General features: G+C 34.5%; 4 protein-coding genes across 7 annotated transcripts; 1 reads left to right on the top strand and 3 right to left on the bottom strand.

Moving 5' to 3' along the window:
• Positions 1–1,181: 1,181 nt before the first annotated feature.
• On the bottom strand, positions 1,182–7,889 carry LOC148625186 (uncharacterized). 3 transcript variants are annotated; one of them, XM_088568556.1, is made up of 6 exons: positions 7,789–7,889; positions 5,317–5,353; positions 4,730–4,828; positions 4,015–4,171; positions 3,033–3,461; positions 1,182–2,724 (listed from the first exon to the last, which is right to left on the bottom strand). In XM_088568556.1, exons 2-6 carry the CDS (start codon positions 5,331–5,333, stop codon positions 2,251–2,253), a joined length of 1,176 nt encoding a protein of 391 aa, XP_088424682.1. In that variant the 5' UTR covers positions 5,334–5,353; positions 7,789–7,889; the 3' UTR covers positions 1,182–2,250. The 3 variants fall into 3 exon arrangements, with proteins under 3 accessions (XP_088424682.1, XP_088424683.1, XP_088424684.1); XM_088568557.1 differs by lacking the exon at positions 4,730–4,828; XM_088568558.1 differs by lacking the exons at positions 4,730–4,828; positions 5,317–5,353.
• Positions 7,037–7,492, bottom strand: LOC148625187 (actin-binding Rho-activating protein-like). Its single transcript, XM_088571044.1, has one exon. The coding sequence runs from the start codon at positions 7,490–7,492 to the stop codon at positions 7,037–7,039; it is 456 nt and encodes a 151-aa protein (XP_088427170.1).
• Positions 7,890–9,203: 1,314 nt separating the features above from the next.
• LOC148625184 (uncharacterized) lies at positions 9,204–20,220 on the top strand. Its single transcript, XM_088568565.1, has 3 exons — positions 9,204–9,258; positions 16,197–16,336; positions 19,788–20,220. Exons 2-3 carry the CDS (start codon positions 16,331–16,333, stop codon positions 20,058–20,060), a joined length of 279 nt encoding a protein of 92 aa, XP_088424691.1. The 5' UTR covers positions 9,204–9,258; positions 16,197–16,330; the 3' UTR covers positions 20,061–20,220.
• On the bottom strand, positions 10,037–18,122 carry LOC148625185 (phosphatidate cytidylyltransferase, mitochondrial-like). Of its 2 annotated transcripts, none has more exons than XM_088568561.1 (2): positions 18,020–18,122; positions 10,037–11,445 (listed from the first exon to the last, which is right to left on the bottom strand). In XM_088568561.1, exon 2 carries the CDS (start codon positions 11,147–11,149, stop codon positions 10,109–10,111), a length of 1,041 nt encoding a protein of 346 aa, XP_088424687.1. In that variant the 5' UTR covers positions 11,150–11,445; positions 18,020–18,122; the 3' UTR covers positions 10,037–10,108. The 2 variants fall into 2 exon arrangements, with proteins under 2 accessions (XP_088424687.1, XP_088424686.1); XM_088568560.1 differs by lacking the exon at positions 18,020–18,122 and adding an exon at positions 13,736–13,811.
• Positions 20,221–22,971: the final 2,751 nt, after the last annotated feature.

The raw sequence follows: 22,971 nt of genomic DNA, 5'->3' as shown, positions 1-22,971 counted from the left end.
TAATTTAATTTTCTACACCATGAAAACAAGAAAAGCTTATTTTCATGAAAGAATTAAAAGTATTACTTTACCCCCAGAAAGCTGGTTTTCATTATGAAATAAAATGCTCATTCACTAGGTACAACACCGTAAAACTAACAATGTCATGTTTGGCATTTATATTTAGGATAAATATGTATCTTACGTATCGGCTCAGTTTCAGGCACTCAGTATTTTCTACTATTTCATCCGTTTTTGTCAACTTATTGAAACAACGAAGTTTAAACAAGCTTTTATATGATACAGTACTTTATATATGGCGTCTTACCTTTCAAATGAGCCAAGGTATAAATATTTGAAATATTTAAACTTCATTTTGGGACAAAATTGCACCCCCTACAACTGAAAAAAATCACCTCAATATGAACCAAATTGCTTATTTATTGCATATAAACACCGTAAAAAAGACACTACGGGCACTACTCTTATAGATATCAATGTATCTAACATATCAACTCAAAATTCATGGTGCTTAATTTTTCAGTTTTAAGGTCACAAATAAGCGCTCAAACTGTTCCCAATCGCATGATAAAAAAAGCGCTTTAGACAAGAATTATTATATTAAAAAGTGATGTTTTGTGGTCGAAATTATCATACAATGCATGTTGTCTGTGACAGTGAACAATGAAATATAACAGAGAAATAATGAATAAAATTTAACAACAAATAAAAAGGGTATTTTAAAATCTATTCCTAACTGCCTGTGTGTTAGAAGGGTACATGAAATGCCCTGCCCAGAGACCCTCATTTCCATGCTTTAAGCTTTAAAGAAAGTGGAGTGATACCTAGTACATATATATGTATATATCAAGAAGCGGTTATTAGGTCTGCGGAGGAAGCATTGTTTCTGTTGTCGAGAATCATACGATAACTCGCTTGGTGATGTGTTCTCCATTTTGAAAATCTATAGTTAGTGTATACATACAGTTCAAAGAGTAATCAAGGGAACCAAGGTTATAGCGGTAATCAAAAGAATGTAATCCAGGGACAAAGACCAGACATGGAAAACAGACATACACAACAAAGAACATAAAGTAACTAAAATCATACATACAAAGTAACAAAAGTAAATGAGCAACTCGGACTCCACTAAAAACTGGGAGCATGGACCAGGTGCACCGGTAGGGTAAGGAGTAACAATCTAAAGTAGAAAAATATTTATTAAACAAAGAACGAACACAGCAAATGAGACAGAAGATTCAACAACAAAATATTTTATGAAAAATATATTTCTCCATCAATAGTTAACAAAAATAATCACTCGGTAGAAATATTGTGATAAGCCCACAAAAATATCCTGAACTTTTTTTCATAATATAAGTATCGATGCTTAAATACTTTGAATATAATGAATTCCTCTATGAAAATAAATGTACAAGATACCGGTACTATTTCTACGGTAAATATTTTCAAGGTGGATGGTTCAGAATCTTGAAAAAACTCAACTTTTATTATAAAAAGGTAAGAAAATTCAAACGACTTTTTTTTACGAAAGTTAGTTTTGGATGAATATACTTTTTGATTGAAGTTTTAAGTACTTTTATGTCATAGTTGGAAAAAGGCTGAAAAAAGAAATCTTGACTAAATACTTATCTTCATGATATTTTGTAGAATGAATGTTTTCTTGTAAAATATTGCAGACAGAAAATTTTACGAGTTATAACGTCAAAATACTGTTTCTTGATTGACTGAAACTGAGGAATGTAAAATGGGAAAGGACTAACATGCTTTGGAAGGGAGAAGGTATATGGAATGAAAGGTGTTACATGAATGTGAGGAAGTCATCTATTCTACTATGAAAGACTGCAATATATATAGTATTCTACACGGTCAGGCTCTAAATCATAAAAAAGCATACTTTAACACACAAAAAAAAGTGTAGAAACGGGGAACCATACAACCTAGTAACAAAACAGCGGTCCTTTTCACAAAAAATCGTAAGTTTAAAATTAGTCGTAAGTTCTGATGTCATTATAGAGTTAAGTATTATGACGTCACAACATACGACTAATTTTACTCTTACGACTTTTTTTATTGTGAAAAGGGCCACTGGGTATTGAATAATAAGAGTTATCAGTAATAAATGATGTTTTTCAGCATGTCTAAATATTTTGCAACGGTATACGGTAATATTTTGTAACTTCAATTACGTTTGACATATATCAAAAAAGATTCATCAAATTCAAGCAGTTGTTTATAGTTGTGATGAATTTATTCATCATCTGGTACCGAAAACAAGCGTATGACTTCATCTTCGTCTTGTCTCTGGTACAACATCTCGCCATTAAAATGCAACAGACCACGTTTTCGTGCCCTGATCAAAATCCCCACTACTTTATTAGATATTGGTATATAGGTGTGAAACAGCTTCCTGAAAGTAATCGTGACAGTTCCGTCCTCTTGTAAATCACCACTTTCAGCAATGATACGGCACAGTTCTCCAATCTCCTTGACAACATGTTTATGAGCTTTGATCCCGCGTTTTTCTGTCTTTGATCCTTTTGGCGGGCGACCATATTCGGGGTGATTTTTATCTAGTACTTGTCTGACAGACGGTCCTTTCCACTCTTTGTCTGGATTAATTATCATTTGAGCAAAATGGTCGTCCTCTCGTTTTTGCCACAATGCAGCACGTTGAGAAACTGCCGAATCGTAAATGAATTGGTTCATTTTATCGGCTTCTATCTGAAAAAAGAAATTGCTTATTTTGTATAGAATCATGCAGAAAATATGATTTTATTATTTCTTTATAAAGGAGAAAATATAATAAATATATATTCTTTCTTTACCAGCAGAATATTTTATTACTCATTTTATTTAACCCAGATCAAAACAGAAACTGACTTTAATTGAATATTTAAAAAAACATTCATGGAACTCAATTACCGCATTTTTATGGTTGACAAACCAATTTCGTTACTACCAATATAATCATTGATTCAACTGTTTTGTTTTACCAACACGCTGAACCAACATTGCATAAGAAAGCATACTTTGTCCTTCATCTGTCTTATTTGACTAGGAGTTTTCCAGTCTTTAAGAACGCCAGATGATGTATTGGTAAATACTTCTGGTTTGTTGCTGTCGTCCTCCCGTTTCTGCCAATATGCTGCCCGTCCACTGACGTCTCTGGTTAGGACGAAGCCGTCTCTTATGGAACCATTCCTTTTAGAAACAGCATCACTCGGATCAAACTTTCCACATGGTCTCCTTCGGAACTCTTTCGTCTGCTCGTCATCATTTAATTGGACACGACTAAAATTGATATCAGTCTGTAAATCTTCATCGTTGGTTTGCAGATGTCCATTGCTCATGCCCAGATTAATGACGTAGCCGTTTTTTCCTCGTAGGTTCTTAGCAGCGTCCATTGTCACTGCTCCATGTCGTGATACCTCATAGTCGTCGTATGCCGCGTCTTTCGTCTGAAATATTTGAAATAAAATGTTGGGAAACCGAAGTGGGAAATGAAAGGAACTCCATGGACATTTCATATAGGAGATAGCAGCTAGACGGGTAATGTAATACACAACAGAAAATGACAAATAGAACATAATTATACACGAAGCTCAACTGAAAAACGAAGATTTAGGGTGATTTGGTGCTTGTCGCGACATTAACAAAATATTCCATTGATAAGTGATTGTTTTAGCATAGTATAAGCATCGCTGTTTTTCTAGAATCATCAGCCGATTGCATTATTCGTGCTATGCCTCCGATGGTTGAAAAATTTGATGGAAAAAGGAAAGGACTCCAATAGCTTACAACCGACTTGTAAACGAGGCGAGCAAAGAATGTTTTGTAGTGATGAATAATGATCTAAAAATTTAAGTTCACCAGACTTTTTAGAGTGATTATTGATAACTCCAATAACCTAGTATGTTTTTTTTAATAACGGTTAGTTTTGGCCTGGTATCGCCTCTGCAATCAAAAGGTAAATAAGAGAGGGAGACGGTTCGTCGATACACATGTACTTACATCCTCCACGTCATCTTCCGCGGACAGAATGTTAAAGTCTCCCATGTAACCGGTACTTTTGGGTCTTGGCATGGAACTTTTGTTTCTTCTTCTCAATAGCCATGTTGGTTTATTTGATTTATCTTTTTCTAGGTTTTCTTGGATAGCGTCTACCTGACTGAAAGCAAATGTATGAACAGCATTTATAGTTAAAGGTGATAAAGTGCAGAAACCATAGTACCGACCATGTTTAGTAATCCCAAACTTCTGGCATACCATGCGTTGTTACAGATATTTATGACCATACTGGCTTTAATGTTAAAGAATCGTCCGATATCTGATGATTTTATATAAAAAATTGGTTTGGTAAAATCATTAATGCCAAATTTCGGGACAAGACATTATTCAGTATTTTCATTTTGAACCTTCAATTACTCGTATCTTGAACAAGCTGATAAAATCTTGCAGAAGCTTGCGCAGTGTTTACAAAGCATATGTAAAGTAGAAAGTAGGATAGAAAGATCAAGAATTGACCCGGTGCACACAGCATAGCTGATAGTATGTGTAATAAGGATCAGAAAAAGCAGAAATTGTAAAGGCACAATTGTCAAAAAATTAAAAACTGAAGCAGCTGCTTGAAATTCACGTTGAAATCACTGCTTATGCGATTTTATTTTTGCCCAAAACCAGTCCATGCGAACATGCCAAAAAGCAGGCAATCCGGGCACGATCTTACGCATTTAGCTGTTGGGCCTGTTCGTTTTCTGCTTGGAGTAATTGGTTCTTCTGGCTGTCTGACTGAGAGCCCCATCCTTGGCGGAGTCTCTTAAGGAATCTACGGAAGTTGTGTTTAAATTGTTATTCTCAGTAAACATGACAACGCAAATAGTTGTCCTTCTTAAGCAAAAAAAAGACAAACACAAGAAACCCATTCATTTTCTGTTTGCTCTTAAAATATATGATCATATACGGACATGATGAATTAAAATTCTGAAGAAGCTAGAAAATGTTGATACAAGTTTATAAAGTAACATGGAGAACAAAGGAAAATTAAATGCACAAAAATCGGTAAATGCCCATACTCTGTAGTCAGGCCATGATTTGTGAGATACATCAACAGATTAGATATTTCAAGAGAAATGCTCACAAGAAGGGGAAAAACGAAAACAACTCCAAAATTTCTTCGATTCTAATGCTATTCTAGAACGCTTTATTCGTGCGCTGTTTTGAATCTTACTATCCTATCTACGAGTAATTAATTTACCAATGTATACGCCGTCTCTACGTTTCCATAGTTTGTTATGAAGATCAGATGAATCTTACCTTTTACCGGTCTTCATGGTGGGCAAGTCCTATCAACCTGAAAATTGTCATGAGGAAGAGGTTACAAAAAATAAATTCACAATTCAGGAATATCTCTTTTATAACATCTTCTTTGCTTTGCGCTTGGAACTACAAAAGGGAAACGGAAAATGGGGAGTGATCGTTAATTAGATTGTTGAGCTCAATAATTTCTGTCTATCGACAGCAAATATGTTTTCCTTCAAGACTTGATACTGTAATATGATCTTGGTTATTAATACAATATGTAAAATTATTTCCTGAGAAGATAATATTATAATTAGTCAAAGCATTACCTTCCTTTGTAAACAATGTGTTAGGAGTTGGAATCTTTCCACGTTCTTAACAACACGCGTAACTATGTTACATGCAATAATCGCTTAACACTTATACATTACAGGACTGACAACCAAAGAGAATTCTAATCTACGCAAGTGCGGTGATGACAATCATAAGATTGATTGATTAACTGAATGATTGTCATTATTTTTTTTAAAGAAAAGAAGGATTTCCTTGTTTAGGTTTCTGGAACAGGGTTACAGGGTTATATTGCTACAAGATCACTACAGAAGTTTTATGGTCGTCATCATGAACGGTGTACCATCTGCACCATGATATGTTCAACGTGTCAACTTGACTATTTATAAGCAACTCGGCAGGTGTTTCTAGAAAAGCAGAGGACGCTTACCTTACCGGTGTACCTGGTCCATGCTCCCAGTTTTTAGTGGAGTCCGAGTTGCTCATTTACTTTTGTTACTTTGTATGTATCATTTTAGTAACTTTATGTTCTTTGTTGTGTTTGTGTGTTTTTTTTCCATGACTGGTCTTTGTCCCTGGATTACATTCTTTCAATTTCCGCTAGAATCTTGCTTCCCTTGATCCATTACGACATAACAACTTGCCACACAGAAAAGTCGTGTAAAACGCCTTTGTTTGTTTGGGTTTTTTTCCGCTTTTATAAGAAATGTATAACAGACTTCAGTTCGATCAAATTTTTCTGAATACAGAAGAGTCGGGTGTCACTTTTCCAGTAGTTACTGCTTTTTTCTTGTATCTGTAGCAAATCACACTTCGTACTTAATAACATCAGAGGAACAAATGTGATAAAATCACATAATTTTGGCAACACGAGACTGAGGCCAATTAAAACGTGAAGGTGTTATAACAATAACACTGATTATATACTTGTAAAAAATGTTTCAATTAAAAGAGGGAAACGAAAAGAAACAAACATTTTTCTTTATTTTCAGATAATGCACTATTTGTGGCTGTACTCGATCTTACTAATTCCAAAACAAATTGTAACTATCACAACTTCATTCCACTTAGTCTAACGTTGTCAGGGACGAATACAGGATTACATGTGACATCAAAGTCAAGAAAATCTAAGGGATTAAATTAGAGTAAAATAATTATCAAGATTGCATAAAAAATCTCCGTTTAAGGGGGTTTCCTCGGATCCGCTCATGATTGGTGTTGGTAGTTGTCATGATTCCCGATAATACAAGAAATCCACAAATGACACTATTTTGCTAATCATAACTAGTTCGATATTATTCTAAAAGTCGATTTACATAAAATCATTAGCTTATCCACATCAAATCGGTTTTACGCGATGTATTATGAAATTCACTACAATGTACTTCCATGAACCTTAAATATCCCAGACACAATAAATCGAGAAAACATGGATAAAGGCACTTCAGGTTCTTTCAGGTAGATGTAGTAAAGTTATAGGAACATTTTCATCCCTTCCTTGGTACAGCATTTCTCCTTGAAAGTAAACAAACTTATTCTTTCTGGCACGAATTAGGGTTCCAACAAGTTTATTAGATATTGTCAGGTAGGCCTCGAAAAGTTCCCCAAAAGTTATAACAACAGTTCCTTCATCTTCATGTTTGCCAAGATCGCTGATCACGTAACATAGTTCGGTGACTTCTCGACTAATATGTTCGTCAGCCTGTTTTCCTCTAAATTCGGTTTTTGATCCGGAGACAGGCTTTCCGTAATTTTCGTCATCCTTTGAGAGTTTTTGACGGTGACAAGCACCCTCCCAATTTGAGAACGGATTTATTAGTTGATTCTGCTGGTGGTCGTCTGCAAACTGTTGCCATTGTTTTACGCGGTCCGTCAATGCAGCGTCTGACTCTTCGGCCATTGCTTAACACAGGAGATACCCTAAAAAAGTTTTTCAACACTCCATTCTGTGCAAGTCTTCTTGTCAAAATTATACACAAGTCAGAATAATCCTTTTAGCTTCATGTTTGTGAGCTATCAGTCGTTTTTCTGTATGAATAATATTATTGTGTGCATGTGTAGTGATTGAACATTAGGTGTCTACCTTAATAATAACTTATTGATCATACCAACACATGTTGTGACAAATATAGCATTTTGAATCGTGTTTAAACAATAATTTAAAAATGATTAAACGGTTTTCAGTGAAATACTTACAATTAAATCATTAAAACAATCCAAGACCTAGATTCATCCGAAAGCTGTAGACAAGATATAACAGGAATCGACCGCCCACTTGTTGATGCATGCTTCTCTGTAAATAGCACGCGCATCTGCCGTGCAGTAGTAGTAATACAACGCAGTAATGATGATTTCCATGAGATAATTACAGAAAAACTTAAGCTATTTAGACTCTTTTACAACGAAAACGTAACATCTTATGTTATTCTTTCTGGAAAAAAAAACTAAAATTTTCATTACATGCATTTATAATAAAGATGTCGAGAAAACGAATTATCCCCTCCTCCTAAAATTAGGGTGCAAGTCCCATTTACAATTGTACATTAGCTCATTTTAGTGCAACAAGTAGTTTACGTATGAATTCGTTTTAACGGTTAAGTAACAATACATGATTGATTAATTGTTGGGGTTTAACGCCCGAGGAGCAATATTTCAACTATATCCAGAAGATGAACATGAAATGGATGATAAAATGAACATGAAATGACGATGAAATGAAAAAGGAATGGGACACAAAGACAATGGCGTCGACAAATTTTGATTGCCACTGGAAATAGGGAGATGTGGGTAGAGTCGCACAATTTAGCCTCCTGTGGCAGAGCCCAATGGTTCCTTCGAATTCTCCGACAGAAAACTACAGAAGGGTATTTGATGTGCGAGGAACGTGGCATTTTTCCCAACACGTTGCACCACTATGGTTTGCAGTCAGGTTTTCCGTATTATGGCCTGTCGACCCCAGCATGTAACATGCCAGAGGTATCCCATTCCACCACCTGGGGCACTCAACCCTGTTGCTCTGTGTGCAGAGCACCCTAGCCCCGGACAGGGTTCTGAACACTTTAATCGCCCTTTTCGACAAGCTTTGTGCTGTTGCGGGCCTATTTTTGACACCCATACCCGTACGGAGCTCTAACAATACAAAATTATTAATTATGGGAGACTTATGGAGTAACGGATCCTCTGTTTAATCATTTTGTTAAATGTTTGTGTTTTTGTTTTTTGTTTTTTGTTTTTTGTTTTTTTTTGGGGGGGGGCTTCCCTAATGTTGTTCTCCACCGTTCTTACATTCATGTAAGCTGTATTTCTAGCGTTACCCCCTTCTTATCATGGAGATTTGATAGTTTTTTTTCCTTCTTGATGTCTGTCGTGTCCTTTCATTTCAGGAAAAATTCAATCCTGACTTCATATTTACATCCAAGGGTGTCCGCAAGAAATCATATGGTAGTTCCCTTAATTTGACGTCTTGACAAACCATCTATACACGGATTGCTTCTCTCTTTACCGGGTTTTGGAATAGAAGACATGTTGCCACAGATGAAAGGAAATTTGACGCTGCATACTGCATACTGAGAAGTCGCGTTTGTCGTATTATATATAGTTTCCCTTCCCATCTACGAGTAGGTCAAGATATGGGACTGACTTCACATGTAGTGTCCTCAATCTAATGTAAGTACCGTCTAACAAGTAACGTTCAACATTGTAAAAAATGTAGGAAACAACTGGTCAAAGTCCTCGAAAATGCGAAGTGCATATTTTAATATGTACATAAATGATGTGCAAAGCTTGAATAATATTAAATACTTAACATTAAGTAGGCACCAAACGTGGCGGACGGACGGACGGAGTCGTGCGGCTACCAGACTTGATTTCACTGTTGTTGATGCAGGAAAATATATTATGACCGGAGACCAACAGTTCTCGCGTTTGTCTAAGTCCAGTCTTCAATTTTTAGTTTCCCTTTTCGATGATTTTAATGACGTATTCTCACACTATTGGCTTATTTTAATACATTACATGTATGGATATTGAACAGACTAATCTATTAATAAGTTCATGAAATACTCAATTGCCAACAGACCCCTTGTGGATAACTAATGAAGGGTAGATTGTCCATCAATATTGTTAAAAGGGGATTAAAGGACCTCTCTATTTTTAACCAGATCTAATGTTGACCTTATCAGTGTCAACGGTCAGCATATAAGGGACATCTGTTCCCATTGGGATGCCTTTGAACTCAAAGGACAACAACCAAACTTGTATGTTTAGTATTTTCTCGAAAATTGCTATCAGGATAAAGACTAACAAATTTGTGCAGGAGACCTCCTTTTTGTTTCTAAATTACTAACATGAAATGTAGGGGCAAAAAGCCACAAACCTAAGTTGTGTTAATTTATCAACAATAGATCTTCCATCCTTTTGATCGATCAATCAGTACAAAAATTAATCAAGTATAAGAATTTTTTATTGCAAAAATTACAGCTTCACGCATTAAAGATGATCTAATTATGACTATTCATCAACTGCCCTTGTTCTTCCCTTTAATCATTTTTTGTACTTTTTTCCAGCTATAACGGACTGATTTAGTAAAACCAGCAGTCAGTATAGTTTTGATACTCTGACTCCAGCTTGATCCAGTCACTATCTTTTCAATGCTTTTTGTAACATAATCACCACAGTGACTCTCGTGGGCTAAATTACGAAGGATTTCTTCTAAGTCTGGGAGATGGCCATGTCGTTTACGTAGGCCAACTAAATTGACCTGTACATTTTTGGGTAAAAGATTGAGGTGATGTGACTGAGACAAATGAGTTGGAAACTGTTCTAAGTAACCTTCCCCTTTATGCCATACCACATGATGTTCTGCATCTATTATTTTCTCATAGAGTTGTCTAAAGTATGGCAAATTGGGTGTCACTATGTTAGAAACTTTATTTCTGTCTTCTCCAAACTGCATTCTAAAATCCCCAGCATATGAAAGACTTGTTATTCTTGTGTACAATTGCTCCTCTGTAAAAGATTCTGGGAGTAAAAGTAATGCAGCATGTAAAGCACTTAGTAAATTTATATGCATAGCTGATAATAAATGTTTGTTAGTCGGAATGACAAGAAGTTTCACAGGCTTGTGTAATCTGCCACTCACATACAAAGTGTCCCAGTCTAGTAAGTCAGTTATAAGACGATCTGTACTTATAACACCATATTTTATCAATCTCCCCTCATGAGGAACTAGAGTATTGAAGTAAATGCCAGCTCCATACGAGTCCTGTAATTTAGCAATACATTTTGCACCAAAATGGCGCAGAAATGAATAATGCTTTGGATATATTTTGATATTTTGTTGATGCCAGCTCTGAGGATCATCAACAACAAACACATAATCGAGCATATTTTTTGTCATATCAGCATGACCTATTTGCTTAAAAACGCCTGACCCATAGGCAAAAGCCATCTGCATCCCATCTTGAGGAAAGCTTGAAATTATTTTTTCATGAACATCTTGTCTCTTTACTAAAGTTGATGTCCGACGAACAAAGTTAAAAAATGTAATTCTCATCATTTTCTCATATGTATGTGTCCTTTAACATTTACTTCTTCTTATCACCATCTTCAACAAAAACTCCCATGCTCTGAACATCATCCATTTTTAGTGTATCTAATTGTTTTCTACCAAGTCTTATGAGATATTCTACTCTCAATATTTCAGTCCTTGGAATGCTTGCATTCTTTCTAAATTCTTCTCGAACATAACTTTTGATACCAGGTTTTTGTTTACCAAGTTTTATAAATTCTTTGTATAAAAACAGTACTTCTTTCTGAATTTTACTATGACGGACCATACTTTATATTCCTCATCTGAAAAAGAAAATAAACATTATCTATATTCAAATTAAAGAGTTGACTCAAAAATGCAAACAATTGCTTAATTTTTTGTTTTTCATTTGATCAATCAGTTAGGGATATATATACCATGTAAACTGATCCTCATGTCTATTCAGCTGTCAATCAATTACATATATGGCATCCAAGTGTTATTTAAAGAATGAAAAAAATCAGTCAATATTTTTCTTTTCAAGTTTTTTAACACAATGCTTCTAACCACGAAACTTAGGTCAAGTTTGATTACTGGTACAGTGTATTTTACATTTTCTGTTAATGAGTAATATCCTCTGAACAACTTCTTTCTCAGACTAATTTCTGATATCTTAACTTTGAATTTCCAATAGAAGTTCTAGGATTTACCTGGGAGTGTATATTAGAGGGAGAAGTCACTTGTAATAATCTATATAGAACAGAAAATTTTCTCAAATTTCTCTATTAAAAATAGTGTAAGTTTGCTAAGGGTGTTTTTAAAAACCACTCGATGGATTTTGATGAGTGATGTTCCAAATTAATGATAAAAGATAAGAGAATGGCAACATATATTTCTTATTTATTTAAAATGAATGGAATATCAATATTTACTGTTTCAAAATTATGTCTTTTTAGACAAATAAGCAAAAAATTAACTTTTTTAAAGGTTCATAAAGTATGATTGTCATTGAATGTTTGTAAAATATATTGCATTTATTGAAATGAAATTAATATCAAATGAAAGAAAATCATGCTGAGTGGCAATGGCTATTTTTAATAAGAGTGCTTTGAAAAACAATAAAATGATGACCAAATGAAAGTATCTATGTCTTGAGAAAGTAATATCAAAACTTTCATTTTCCTGAACTATACCCCAATAAGCTGTTCATGATTGTGTCTTTCTGTTTGTTTAAACATATGAATTTACTACCAAGAAAAAGATTAAAGAAACTGCTTTAAAATGACATAATTTTTATTACATGTACATAGTAATGAGATTGAAAACTTAATTAACAGTTAAAAGTTGACCAATTTCATTAATTTTCCATGTGGCAATTACTGATAAATAATAAGTAATTACTGATTTTTACTGTAAAAATTGACATTTTATTATATTTTAGTGTTTTGAGAACAAACTGTTTCTCAGTATTTTCATCATAACCTTGACATTATCAATTTGTCAATTTTACAACTTGTATTACTAAAATCCTGAAAAATTTCAGGTTTAAAGATTTAAAGATTGGGAAGGCACATTCATTTTTACACATATAGACTTTGTTAGGAGTGACCAGTCCCTGTAATATAAAGTCCATGGATTTACCATGTACATGTAATCAGATGCATGTCAATTATGTGTTATTTGAGAGAACTGAGTGCTGAAAACAAAAAATGCCCTAGTAATTTTATTCACATTTTGCAGGCGCATAGCTGAGGCCAAACTGAAGTGTAGGCAAAATTACGGCAGGGCCCTGGTAGGGGTCCAGAGGGCAAAGCCCCCTCCTGAAGCTCCGCGGAGATAGCATTTTAGAGCATCATTTATGCCTCTCCTGGATGTATTTTATCTCAAAAAAAAAAAAAATAAAAAATGGCAAAATTAAATGCAGGCAAAAGCTCTTTTGCCTAACAGCAGCTACACGCCTCAGTATTGATTACTTTCATAATTTTCTATAAACTACATGTATACACAATGTACCTGTCTTAACCAAACCCTTTTTGGTCATTAAAACTGGTTTGGTTAAGGCAGCTGCTTGGTTTACAACATATGCACTGATCAGGGGCTTTATACTACACTCCTTGGACCGATGAAGAACTTATTACAGAATGAGACTACTACATAAGAGAGGAGGTGAACCACAGGCACTTGGTTAATATCAAAAATATTATCCTAGGGAAGGATATTCGAAGGGGTAATAGTTTTGATATGAAACAAGTGTCTGTGACCATAGACACCCATTTCTAACAGAGCTTTGCCTCTTAACACTTAAGTACTAACAACTTCCTAACACACTGAAAGTAGTACTTAGTAGGTAAGGCTGTCTGAAACGGGTATCTATCATGATGTCAGTGCACAGGCATTTGTTTCTATCCATAATCAGGTCATGTGTCGTGTGTCACACGACCTGGCCATGGCCATGGGCATGGATAGAAATAAATGCCTGTGACTGTGTCAGTGACCTAGGCTAGAATGAGGTGTGGGTCAAAGAGTTTACAGCACCTCGTACACAACTCGTATATGCAAGGAAAATATGCAAGAATAAATTACTACAAAGACATTAAAATGGCAAAGTAATACCTGCGGGTTCGCGTATGTAACATTTTTCCACAGGGAAAGGTCAAAATTAAAGCGAGACAATAAAATTACAGAGTCGATAACGGGCATGACCTGTTTTTTATCCGGTAAAAATATTGAAAAAATTACTTCGTTTAAAACACAATCGGTTCTACTTGGCCATTTCCGCTACACTCTTGTGTAACTAGATTGGTTTAAAACCATCATGAATTTTTTAGGGTGTAAATCATGTTCGCAATTGAACTACGTTTGAACTAGTATGTCATTGGCTCTCCGCCATGTACGCCTGTTATTTTGAGTACTTTTCTTGTCTAAAAATCAGGGAAAATGTGTATAAAGTGTGGCATATGAAGAAAAAAACACTGAGATTTGATTACATTATCAAAGTATTTTTACCCCGTAAACCCCAGAAATAACAATATAATTTCGTTGAAATGCACTATGATAAAATGGCGGGAAATTTTCCTCAGCATTTTTTCTTTATATAAGCAGTAAAAATATCTACGTCGCAGCTAGATGCTTCAAGATAAAATTTAATATCTTTTCCGCCGGGGTTATCTTCTAGATGTATACTAAATATATCTGAAGCAAAAATGGTTTAATTGAAAAAATGATGTGTCACTCACTGCCTGATTTCGTAGACAGAATGGTACTTAAGGCTTTTGATGCTCTTTCCAGATTGTTTGTCTAGCTCCTTCAAATTCACTACGTGATACCTGGGCATAGCATCGAACATGTCAGAGAACTGTTCAAAGAAACGAATTGGTTAAACATTATATTTTAAGGACCAACCCCATCCTGGTCCAAAGGGCCTGTCTAGTGGCAGAGATAGCAATTAATTCCGATGATTTGCTTGCAAAGAAAAAAATGCTACAAAAAAACTTTTTTGTGTCATCTATGATTCAGGAATTAACTTAACATCAGTTGATTGCAGTGTACGAGAGATATAAAGAGTACTGGACGATAGAGGCGGTCTTGTTTAACATGGATTGAAAAAAAATCATGGAAGCTATACTGCTAATTCGGTAAAAGATTCCTTTGCTGTCGGAGTTGAATCTGGCCCAACTGTGTTGTGCAGGGCGACTTTAGTTGATACTCCTATTACGTATATATGAGGTTGCAATTCTGTTCCTCCATACAGGATGGCACCAAGTCAGAAAATAGCTGGCCATAAAACCTCTAGACACAGCAATGCTGGGGTAGCGGAGGGGAGATCGGCGGTTGAAACCCCTAGCTTTTTTTCGAAAATTTTGTTAATTCATGCAATTTTAGAAAAAAATGCCAATACCAGCCAGGACACCTTTTCCACAATCTCTTGCGTAATATGTGTAAATAAGCAATATATGTCTGTCTGGCCTATTAGGCATTGATGTTGATATCGTTTTATGATGGAAAATGAACTTTCTCACACAAGTGAAGACTGCATAAGGAGAAATTTTGATCAACAAGAAAAAATGTATTTAAAAAAAGCACAAATCATCCTATAAACTGCATACTTTTAGTCCACCCCCTCAATAATACGAGTTGTCTTTAAACATCCCTCTTGGTTTCACAAACGTCTGGTGCAAAATCATTATGGATAACAATTTTCATTATTTCGCCATAACCTAGAAAATAAGAAACGCAATTACATTTCATAAAATACTACTGAAAAATTATATGGATGGTTAAAATCCAATAAATGACATTTGCTAGGTCTTGAAGTCCTTTTATCATTATTTCCCACCTATCGTGAATGAGAAATAATATAAAAGTGCAAGCGTTTGTTAAAACATTGAATGACTTAGATCTTTGTAGGCCAGCTAGTACCATACATGTGTTTTGATAAAACCTGAAATTACAGGAGTTTGCAAATCAGACTCAGTTTTTAAAAAAAATCGCATAGAGATCTTATAAATGCTAACAAGTCTCATTTCAATTTTTCTTATAAATTGTTCGTATTGAAATGAAAGATTGATACATATTCTTCTTTCGAGATGGAACAATAAAACAATAAAGGTCTTTCAATCTTAATCATCCCAACGCACGTCTTTTCACCTGCCTACATGTATCAGAATCTACAAGATTTTCTAATTGATTGAACTACTCAAACTTTTGTCCATATCAAACATACAATAGCAGAATATGTATTGACGTGGTTTTCATTCAGATATTCTTGCTTCTATTTCCTTTAGACTATCCCTAGTTCAAGATAGTTATGGCAAATAGATTCCGACTGACGTCTTGTTCAACTAAACATGGAAGCACTTGAAACAGTGAATGGGAGCATCGACTTAACGACTATTTTCGACCAAAATTGCCATTAAATGCTCTTTATAATTATCACAAAATAAGACGACATTAATATCGAAATTTTCATTATTTAATTAGGAATTTTTATTTCATGGAGAGATAACAGCTTCCGATGAGCCTTTTATTGTCTTTCCCATTCATTCATTGATTTGATTTTTATTGTATCAAAAAGGGGCAGCATGTCTTTCCCTTACGGAAACAATTGGTGTGTAATTAACGTGGTGCAAAGAATAAAAGTTCCCAACCCATAATGGTAGGTACAATTGAGCTGAGAAGAGGAAAAACACCAGGGTAAACACCGGAGCAATGAAGGTAGGATATCGAACTTGGGTATTCTTTGTATTTCTGAATTTGTTAAGTCGCGGACATTATCAAAATTAGAAAGCGGTATCTGACAGCGTTAGTTCGGTTTTATGTATCATAAAATTCAAATCTTTTTTTTTCTTTTCATATTGATGGGGGAGAGGGTTTGTAATAGCTCTTACTGATAAATAGAAAAATACTGTTCTCTATCAAAGATTAAAAAAAAATAAATATATAATGTAGTTTCTTTCTAACTACATGTTCACAAAATCTAAATTAAATAAAAGTTAATTTACGTTCTTCACACAAATAGGCATTCATACGATATGAAGTTTGTAATGGAAAATATTTTTAAAGTATCATACACAGCTCAATCGACATGTTTATTGAGATTAACTCATTTTTGAAACATGCGTTTATTGGTACATTTCAAATTTCGCGATATTTTCTGTTCTATCTGGAAAAACAGTTATTTCAGGTTGATCAAATGTCATGTAAAAACAGATTTTCTCGAATTATAATTCAATACATGCTATGTAGCTATAAATTTTGCTGAATGACTAGTAATGCATGCATTTTTTCATTGTGTTCTGCTTCTTTATGTTTTTTTATGTTTTTTTTTCTGTTTGTTTGTTGTTTTTGTTAATGAAGTTCATTTCATGGTCGTGTAATTATTAGCCTAGTATATAGTACGGACGTGGATAACGGCCACAGTGTTTTCTTTTCTCGTGAAAATCCGAGATAGTTACTTGAAATTTAAAATATATTTTTTTTAGAAAATTCAATAGTTTCTTAGGGTTATCCGTTTTATTATTCGAAAATAAAAAGAGAGTACAATCACGTTAGACTCTTAAACCATTCGGTGTTTTTCGTTAATTTTACAATAATTTATAAATATTAGGGCTTGCATGCAGACTCACAGTAACAAACGTAAGCTTAATACAATGCCTATATATTAAGTTTAAAGAATCTTGTCACGCGATACTAGGCAGTTTTCCGTGAAAACTGAAAAATAATCTGATTCAGTCATGTAAAAGATAAAGAGTTAAGAATGCGCCGGGTAATTATCAGTGGCGGATCGAGAGGGAGTCCAGGGGGGTTGCCGCTCGCCTTTTTATTGGAAAAATTGTCATTTTCAAGTGTAGAATAGACCAAGAAAGACTAATAAAGTCCTAACATCCCCCTTTTTCTGAGGAACCTTAGCTGCCCCCCCCCCATTTCAAAGAACCTAGAACTTGTAATGATATATTGAAGAATTGTTTATATTGAAGGCAGATGCTTTCCTTCAATATTTTTTTAGGAATCGTGGTATGATTTTACATTTCGGAATTCATAAAATAGTTTATTTCCCTGTTTTCAATTTTAGTAAAAAAAAATCTTAAATTTTCAACGTATTAAAAACCCTGAAAAAAAAATAAATAACTCGCTTCCATAATATACTGACTGGCTTATGATCGTAATATTAAACATACAGTTGTATTTACAAAATATGAAAAAGAGGACATGCAAAAGTTTTTTTTTTTTCAATGACAATTTGACTTCCATGAAAAAGTGAACGCGCGATGCCCATATGAAGTAAGGGTTTTACAAGGAAGACAATTTTGCAGTTTCTGGATATGTAATAAATCATTAAGATATTTTGCTGGAACCTTTATAATTTCAACCCTGATTTCACTAACTTTTTGTACTTACCATTTTTCTTGAAGGTGTATTTTTTTTCTTCAGAAAGTTGTTTTACTGTATTGTGTATAGGCCTTTGCCTCAGCTATTTATGGAAGTACAGATTCATCAAATCGAATCTTGAAAATCAAAATAAGAATTAAATTAAAATGGCCACTGAAATTAAGCTCCATTGTTACTAATTCAATAAAATGAGTTCACTTAACCAAACTGATATTCCAGTTCAATAATGTCAGGCCATCTGATCAACTCTCTTTAACATAGTCAAATACGATACTACAAATTAACGTTATTCAGTGCATTAATGACATACGTATTTCTACAAGACACTTGATACAGGTCATTATCATTATGTCACAATGTTAAGTAAATATTCAATGCATTACCCACTTGTATTTTTCAGTATACGAAAATATGAATTTCATTACAAGAATAATTGAAATTAAATAATTTTAAGACTGAAACGCCCGAGTTAATGACAGACAAGCACTTGTTACTCAGGAATTGAGAATACGATTGACTTCAAAATTTATCTTGTATTGGGGTGTTTTTGGAGCAGTTTAGTAAAACATTATGCCTATCTCCCGCTGTATGTTTTTTACAGAATTTACAGTATCCTTCGTTATATTAGCTGGTATCATAGGTTTGCAATACCGGTCTGTTCCAACAACTAAGTTGTGTGTACTTGCCCCGAACCTTGTCAGAAATGAGCATGTATAATTATTATGTAGTACTCACTCCAGCCAAGAATCATGCAATATGTGATTCATGGTTGGAAAGCCTATGCATATATTTTTTTATTTTTTATATTTTGTTTAAAATGTTATAGTGAACGGAAATTAACATGTAGCTTTTCATATAACCCGTGCTCTTAGGAGATAAGAATTATACAGAATGTACAGTAGAATTCAAAATTAAGGGAGATAACTCTGTAAATGACACTAAAATACAATAGAAACTGTTGGATTTTCAATGCATGTGGATTATCTCCTAAGAGCAGACACCAATTGGAGTGGATGTTGATACACATCATCATATAGACCCACGAAACTACTTAAGAACAAAAATAAAAATATGTAGCCTTTTTCTTAAGTGTATCACATATTACAGAATTTGCATGATTATTAGCTAGAGTGCTACTTAAATTAATAAGTGTTTTTGATGTTCAATATTTGTTGAAATTTTACTGAAAATATTTGTTTGACAATTTTATGTGGTAAATTTGACAAGGCATCTCAGATAACAAGACCACAATAGGACAGTCCTACAGTGCTGTGGATTGCTCTCTTCACGAATGGAAGTTCCCTCTAGTTTTTTAATAGTTTCTCGGGGTAGTTATTTTGTGTTAAAGTTAACGATAAATTATTTTACCATTATTTGGAAAATAAACAACTATAAAACAGTGTTCCCTGTCCATATTGAATCAAAGATACGGAAACAAAACAATGAAGTGACGACTTTTTGAATTCCGGGTACCCGAGACTCCTACATCATCCTAAGGGCCACCAGCATATGATGCAGATTTTAACATGTCATGTTCATTTTATCTTATTTTAACCATACTTCTAGTATGATCTGTCAAGAGGTGCGATATAAGATATGCGATATAGGTCTAGGGATGTGATATAGGGTATGCGATATAGGTCTAGAGGTGCGATATAGGGTAGACAATATAAGGTTTAAACAAACACTTACATGATGTATAATGCATATACAAAAAAAGTTGTATTTTAATCAAAATATATGATATATATTAAGCATGTCGTTATAATAATTGTAGGCAGTATGGTTAACCATTTACCTGCTTACACAGTGTGTTATGTTTGGGTATGGAATGTCGCCCTATGGTCTAGCATGTGACCCAAGAGATGTACGGAAGTCCTGTTTAATGGGATGTCTGGGATGTTTCGAGGCTTTCGGGGGACACGCTTACAATCTCGCTGCCTGCTGTTATGACTGTAAAATTACTGATGCTATTTTAATTGACAATGGACCGGCAGAGTGTTCCAGCAAATACATTAAGCAAACATGGATGTCCAGATATGGAAAATAAAATTTCGAGCAAATGTATACAGAGTTTGCAATTTGGTTTTATTCCCTTTTTATGATTAAAATATTCCTGATCAAAACACTTGCAGATACTTACAAACATTTCCATGTCCGCTTCTCCTTTTCGGATGTATTCTTATTCCCCTAAATCATGTAACGGAATAAATATATATATAGTATAGGTTTTAGTTTAGACCATGACGTCAGTGTGTCTCCAAACTCTAAAAAAATGCTGAAATATAACTCAGAGTTTGTTTGCAAGCTACAAAAATTCAATAATACAACTATTGGTAAGAGTAAAATAATTCACTTTACACGACGTACAGGTACACGAAATTCCATTAAATTGTGACACGTCTTCACGGTAAAGATTCAAGAACATAAAGAATTTTTTTTTATAAATAAGTGTGACATGTACAGTGTATTTACTAGTACATGTAATGATACTGGTTTCGATTTCATTTGATATATACAGGAAGTCAATGTGTATTATGCTTTTATTTAAAAGTTGACAAAATGCTTCACAGGGCGCAGCTTGAAATGATCACAGAGATAGAACCCGGTACAGTTAATGCACGTATGGGCATACCATTGAAGCTTGATACAGCTCTTGAGTTTTTTTTTATTGCGATTAAACATTTCACACAGGGCACGAATTTGATCATGCATAATCAAAGTTGTCATATTTTGGTTCCTAATTCCTAAGTGGTTCCAAACAAAACATTCTTATATCCATTCCAAGCCTTCCCTTTGGGGTATGATACATTGGGATACAATTTCAAAGAGATCTGCACACTTTTATCCGGAATATCAGTACTAAGCTAATTTCTTGTCCCTAATTACTGAACGTTTCCAGTCACGACCTCCAAAATCAATCCCAGCTTTTCTTTGGGGATATGGCACCTCGTGGGAAAATTTCGAAGTTATCCAAAACTTTTAACTCAATTCACCCGGTCTCTACAGAAATGAATGTTTCTGGGTCCTCACTTCTTAACGCTCCGAGGCACAATCCCAACCTTTTTTGTGACCTGACAATGCAGACATGGGCTTGTACACAGTCAGGAGATATTAGTCATTAATGTGTCTTTTTATCGTTATTTTACTGAATAATTTACCGGTATGTTGAAGAAGTGTCATCGTTCTTATTACCTTTGTTGTTGTTTTCAGAGCTTATTTAAAGATGTGTTTACACTTTTTGTTGACCGTTTAGGCATCTCTGAAAGTATTTATTACTTTGTATGTAGGTTATACGTTGGCAATTTGTTCTGTTCTTTTGTCTATTGTGGTAAAATTTATGCACTTTAACTCAAATTATTGTCTGAAAAAAAGTATGTCTGCAGACGACGCCCGATACTATTATATGAATGCAATAATGATTGCGGTCTTGTAAAAAACAAGAACATTATTTTTTGCCTTTGAAGGACAATAAAACTAACAAGGAGAAAAGCCTTATTATAACGAACATACCCCTCTATCAAAGGTTACGAACTGCTTAAATATCGTTTTCAACATTCAGAGGCAAATGTTCCTAAGGTGCCGTCTGTTAGAGCTAAAAAACGGTTATATTTATTTTCCCGATCTCTCAGGATGCAACTTTATTCTGTGGGTCTGAAATAAGCAGTGGTGCTTTGGAATTGACATTAAAGCATAAAAGGACACATTTTTTTAATAGAAAAAGATACAAAAAAGAATGTTGGTGACCAAATTTCGTAACAATCCATTGAGCTATATTAGAGGAGAAAATTTCTACAGAAAAATGAAGGGAAATCAAGGAGACCATGATTCGAGCGGTAATAAAAAAAAATAATCAAATGATAGACAGGGAAAATAAACACACACAACAAAATGAAATAATAAAAATTACACGTACAAAGAAACAAAAAAAAAATAAAATAAATGAGCAAATCGGACTACACTACAAATTGGGAGCACCGACCAGGTACACCAGTAGGGTAAGCGTCCTCTGATTTTCCAGAAACACCCGTCGAGTTGTTCATAAAATGTCCGGGGTAGACGAAAGAGAAAAAGAGAATTGATCTGACGAACAAGTAAGGTTCTTATGGTGCAGATGTATACACAGTAACGATCCATGATGGCGAGTGTAAAACTTTTGCAGTGTTGACTTTAATCTTGTAGCAACATGACACTTTCCACAAGGTCTAGCATGGCACAACAAAATGCTTCGGAGGGTGCAGCTTGATATGACAGCAGAATTCGAACCCTGAACAATTGGGTTAGTATCGACACACTATTCAAACACGATATTATAGGTTTGAATTTCGATTACGACGTTTGACACAGGATACAAATTTGACTACGAGAGAGTGGTCACTTTTTGATCTTTATTCCTTAATGGTTCCCTTCAAAACCTGCAAATTAATCCAAAACCTACTGTGGGGATATGGCGCCTTATGGTACAATTTCAAAGCGATCCATTCCGATTCACTCAAGTTACCATCAAGAAATTAGAAAACCCCTGTGCAACTCCTTGTTCTTACTCGGCTCAAGTCACAAACCCAAAAATCAATCACTTTCATCCTTTGTGGTATGGACCTTGTAGTAAAATTACATGAGATCCATTCACTTTTACTCAAGTTATTATATGGACATAAGGAAAATGCTTGCTTCAATCCCCTTTAAGCCCATAATTCCTACAAGGCTCAAGTCTTAACCCACAAAGTCAATCCTAGTTTTCCTTTGGTGCATGGCACCTTGTAATACATCTTCAAAGAGATTTATTCACTAAAACTCAAGTTATTGTCTGGACATCAGGAAAATACACGTTTCTGGTCCATAATTTCTGTAAAGTTCATGTCTTTTACTCCTAAATCCCAAGTCTGATCATTGTTGTACTGAATACTGGATTTATATAGTTAAATTCTAGGAAATGCTTGTTTAAGGCATATTTTTTGCCC

Source organism: Perna viridis, chromosome 2, assembly GCF_037379345.1.
Source record: "Perna viridis isolate PV_CMFRI_1.1 ecotype Kerala chromosome 2, ASM3737934v1, whole genome shotgun sequence".
Lineage (NCBI taxonomy): Eukaryota > Metazoa > Mollusca > Bivalvia > Mytilida > Mytilidae > Perna > Perna viridis.
Note: the sequence above shows the minus strand (reverse complement) of the source record. Positions and strands in the feature narration are given on the sequence as shown.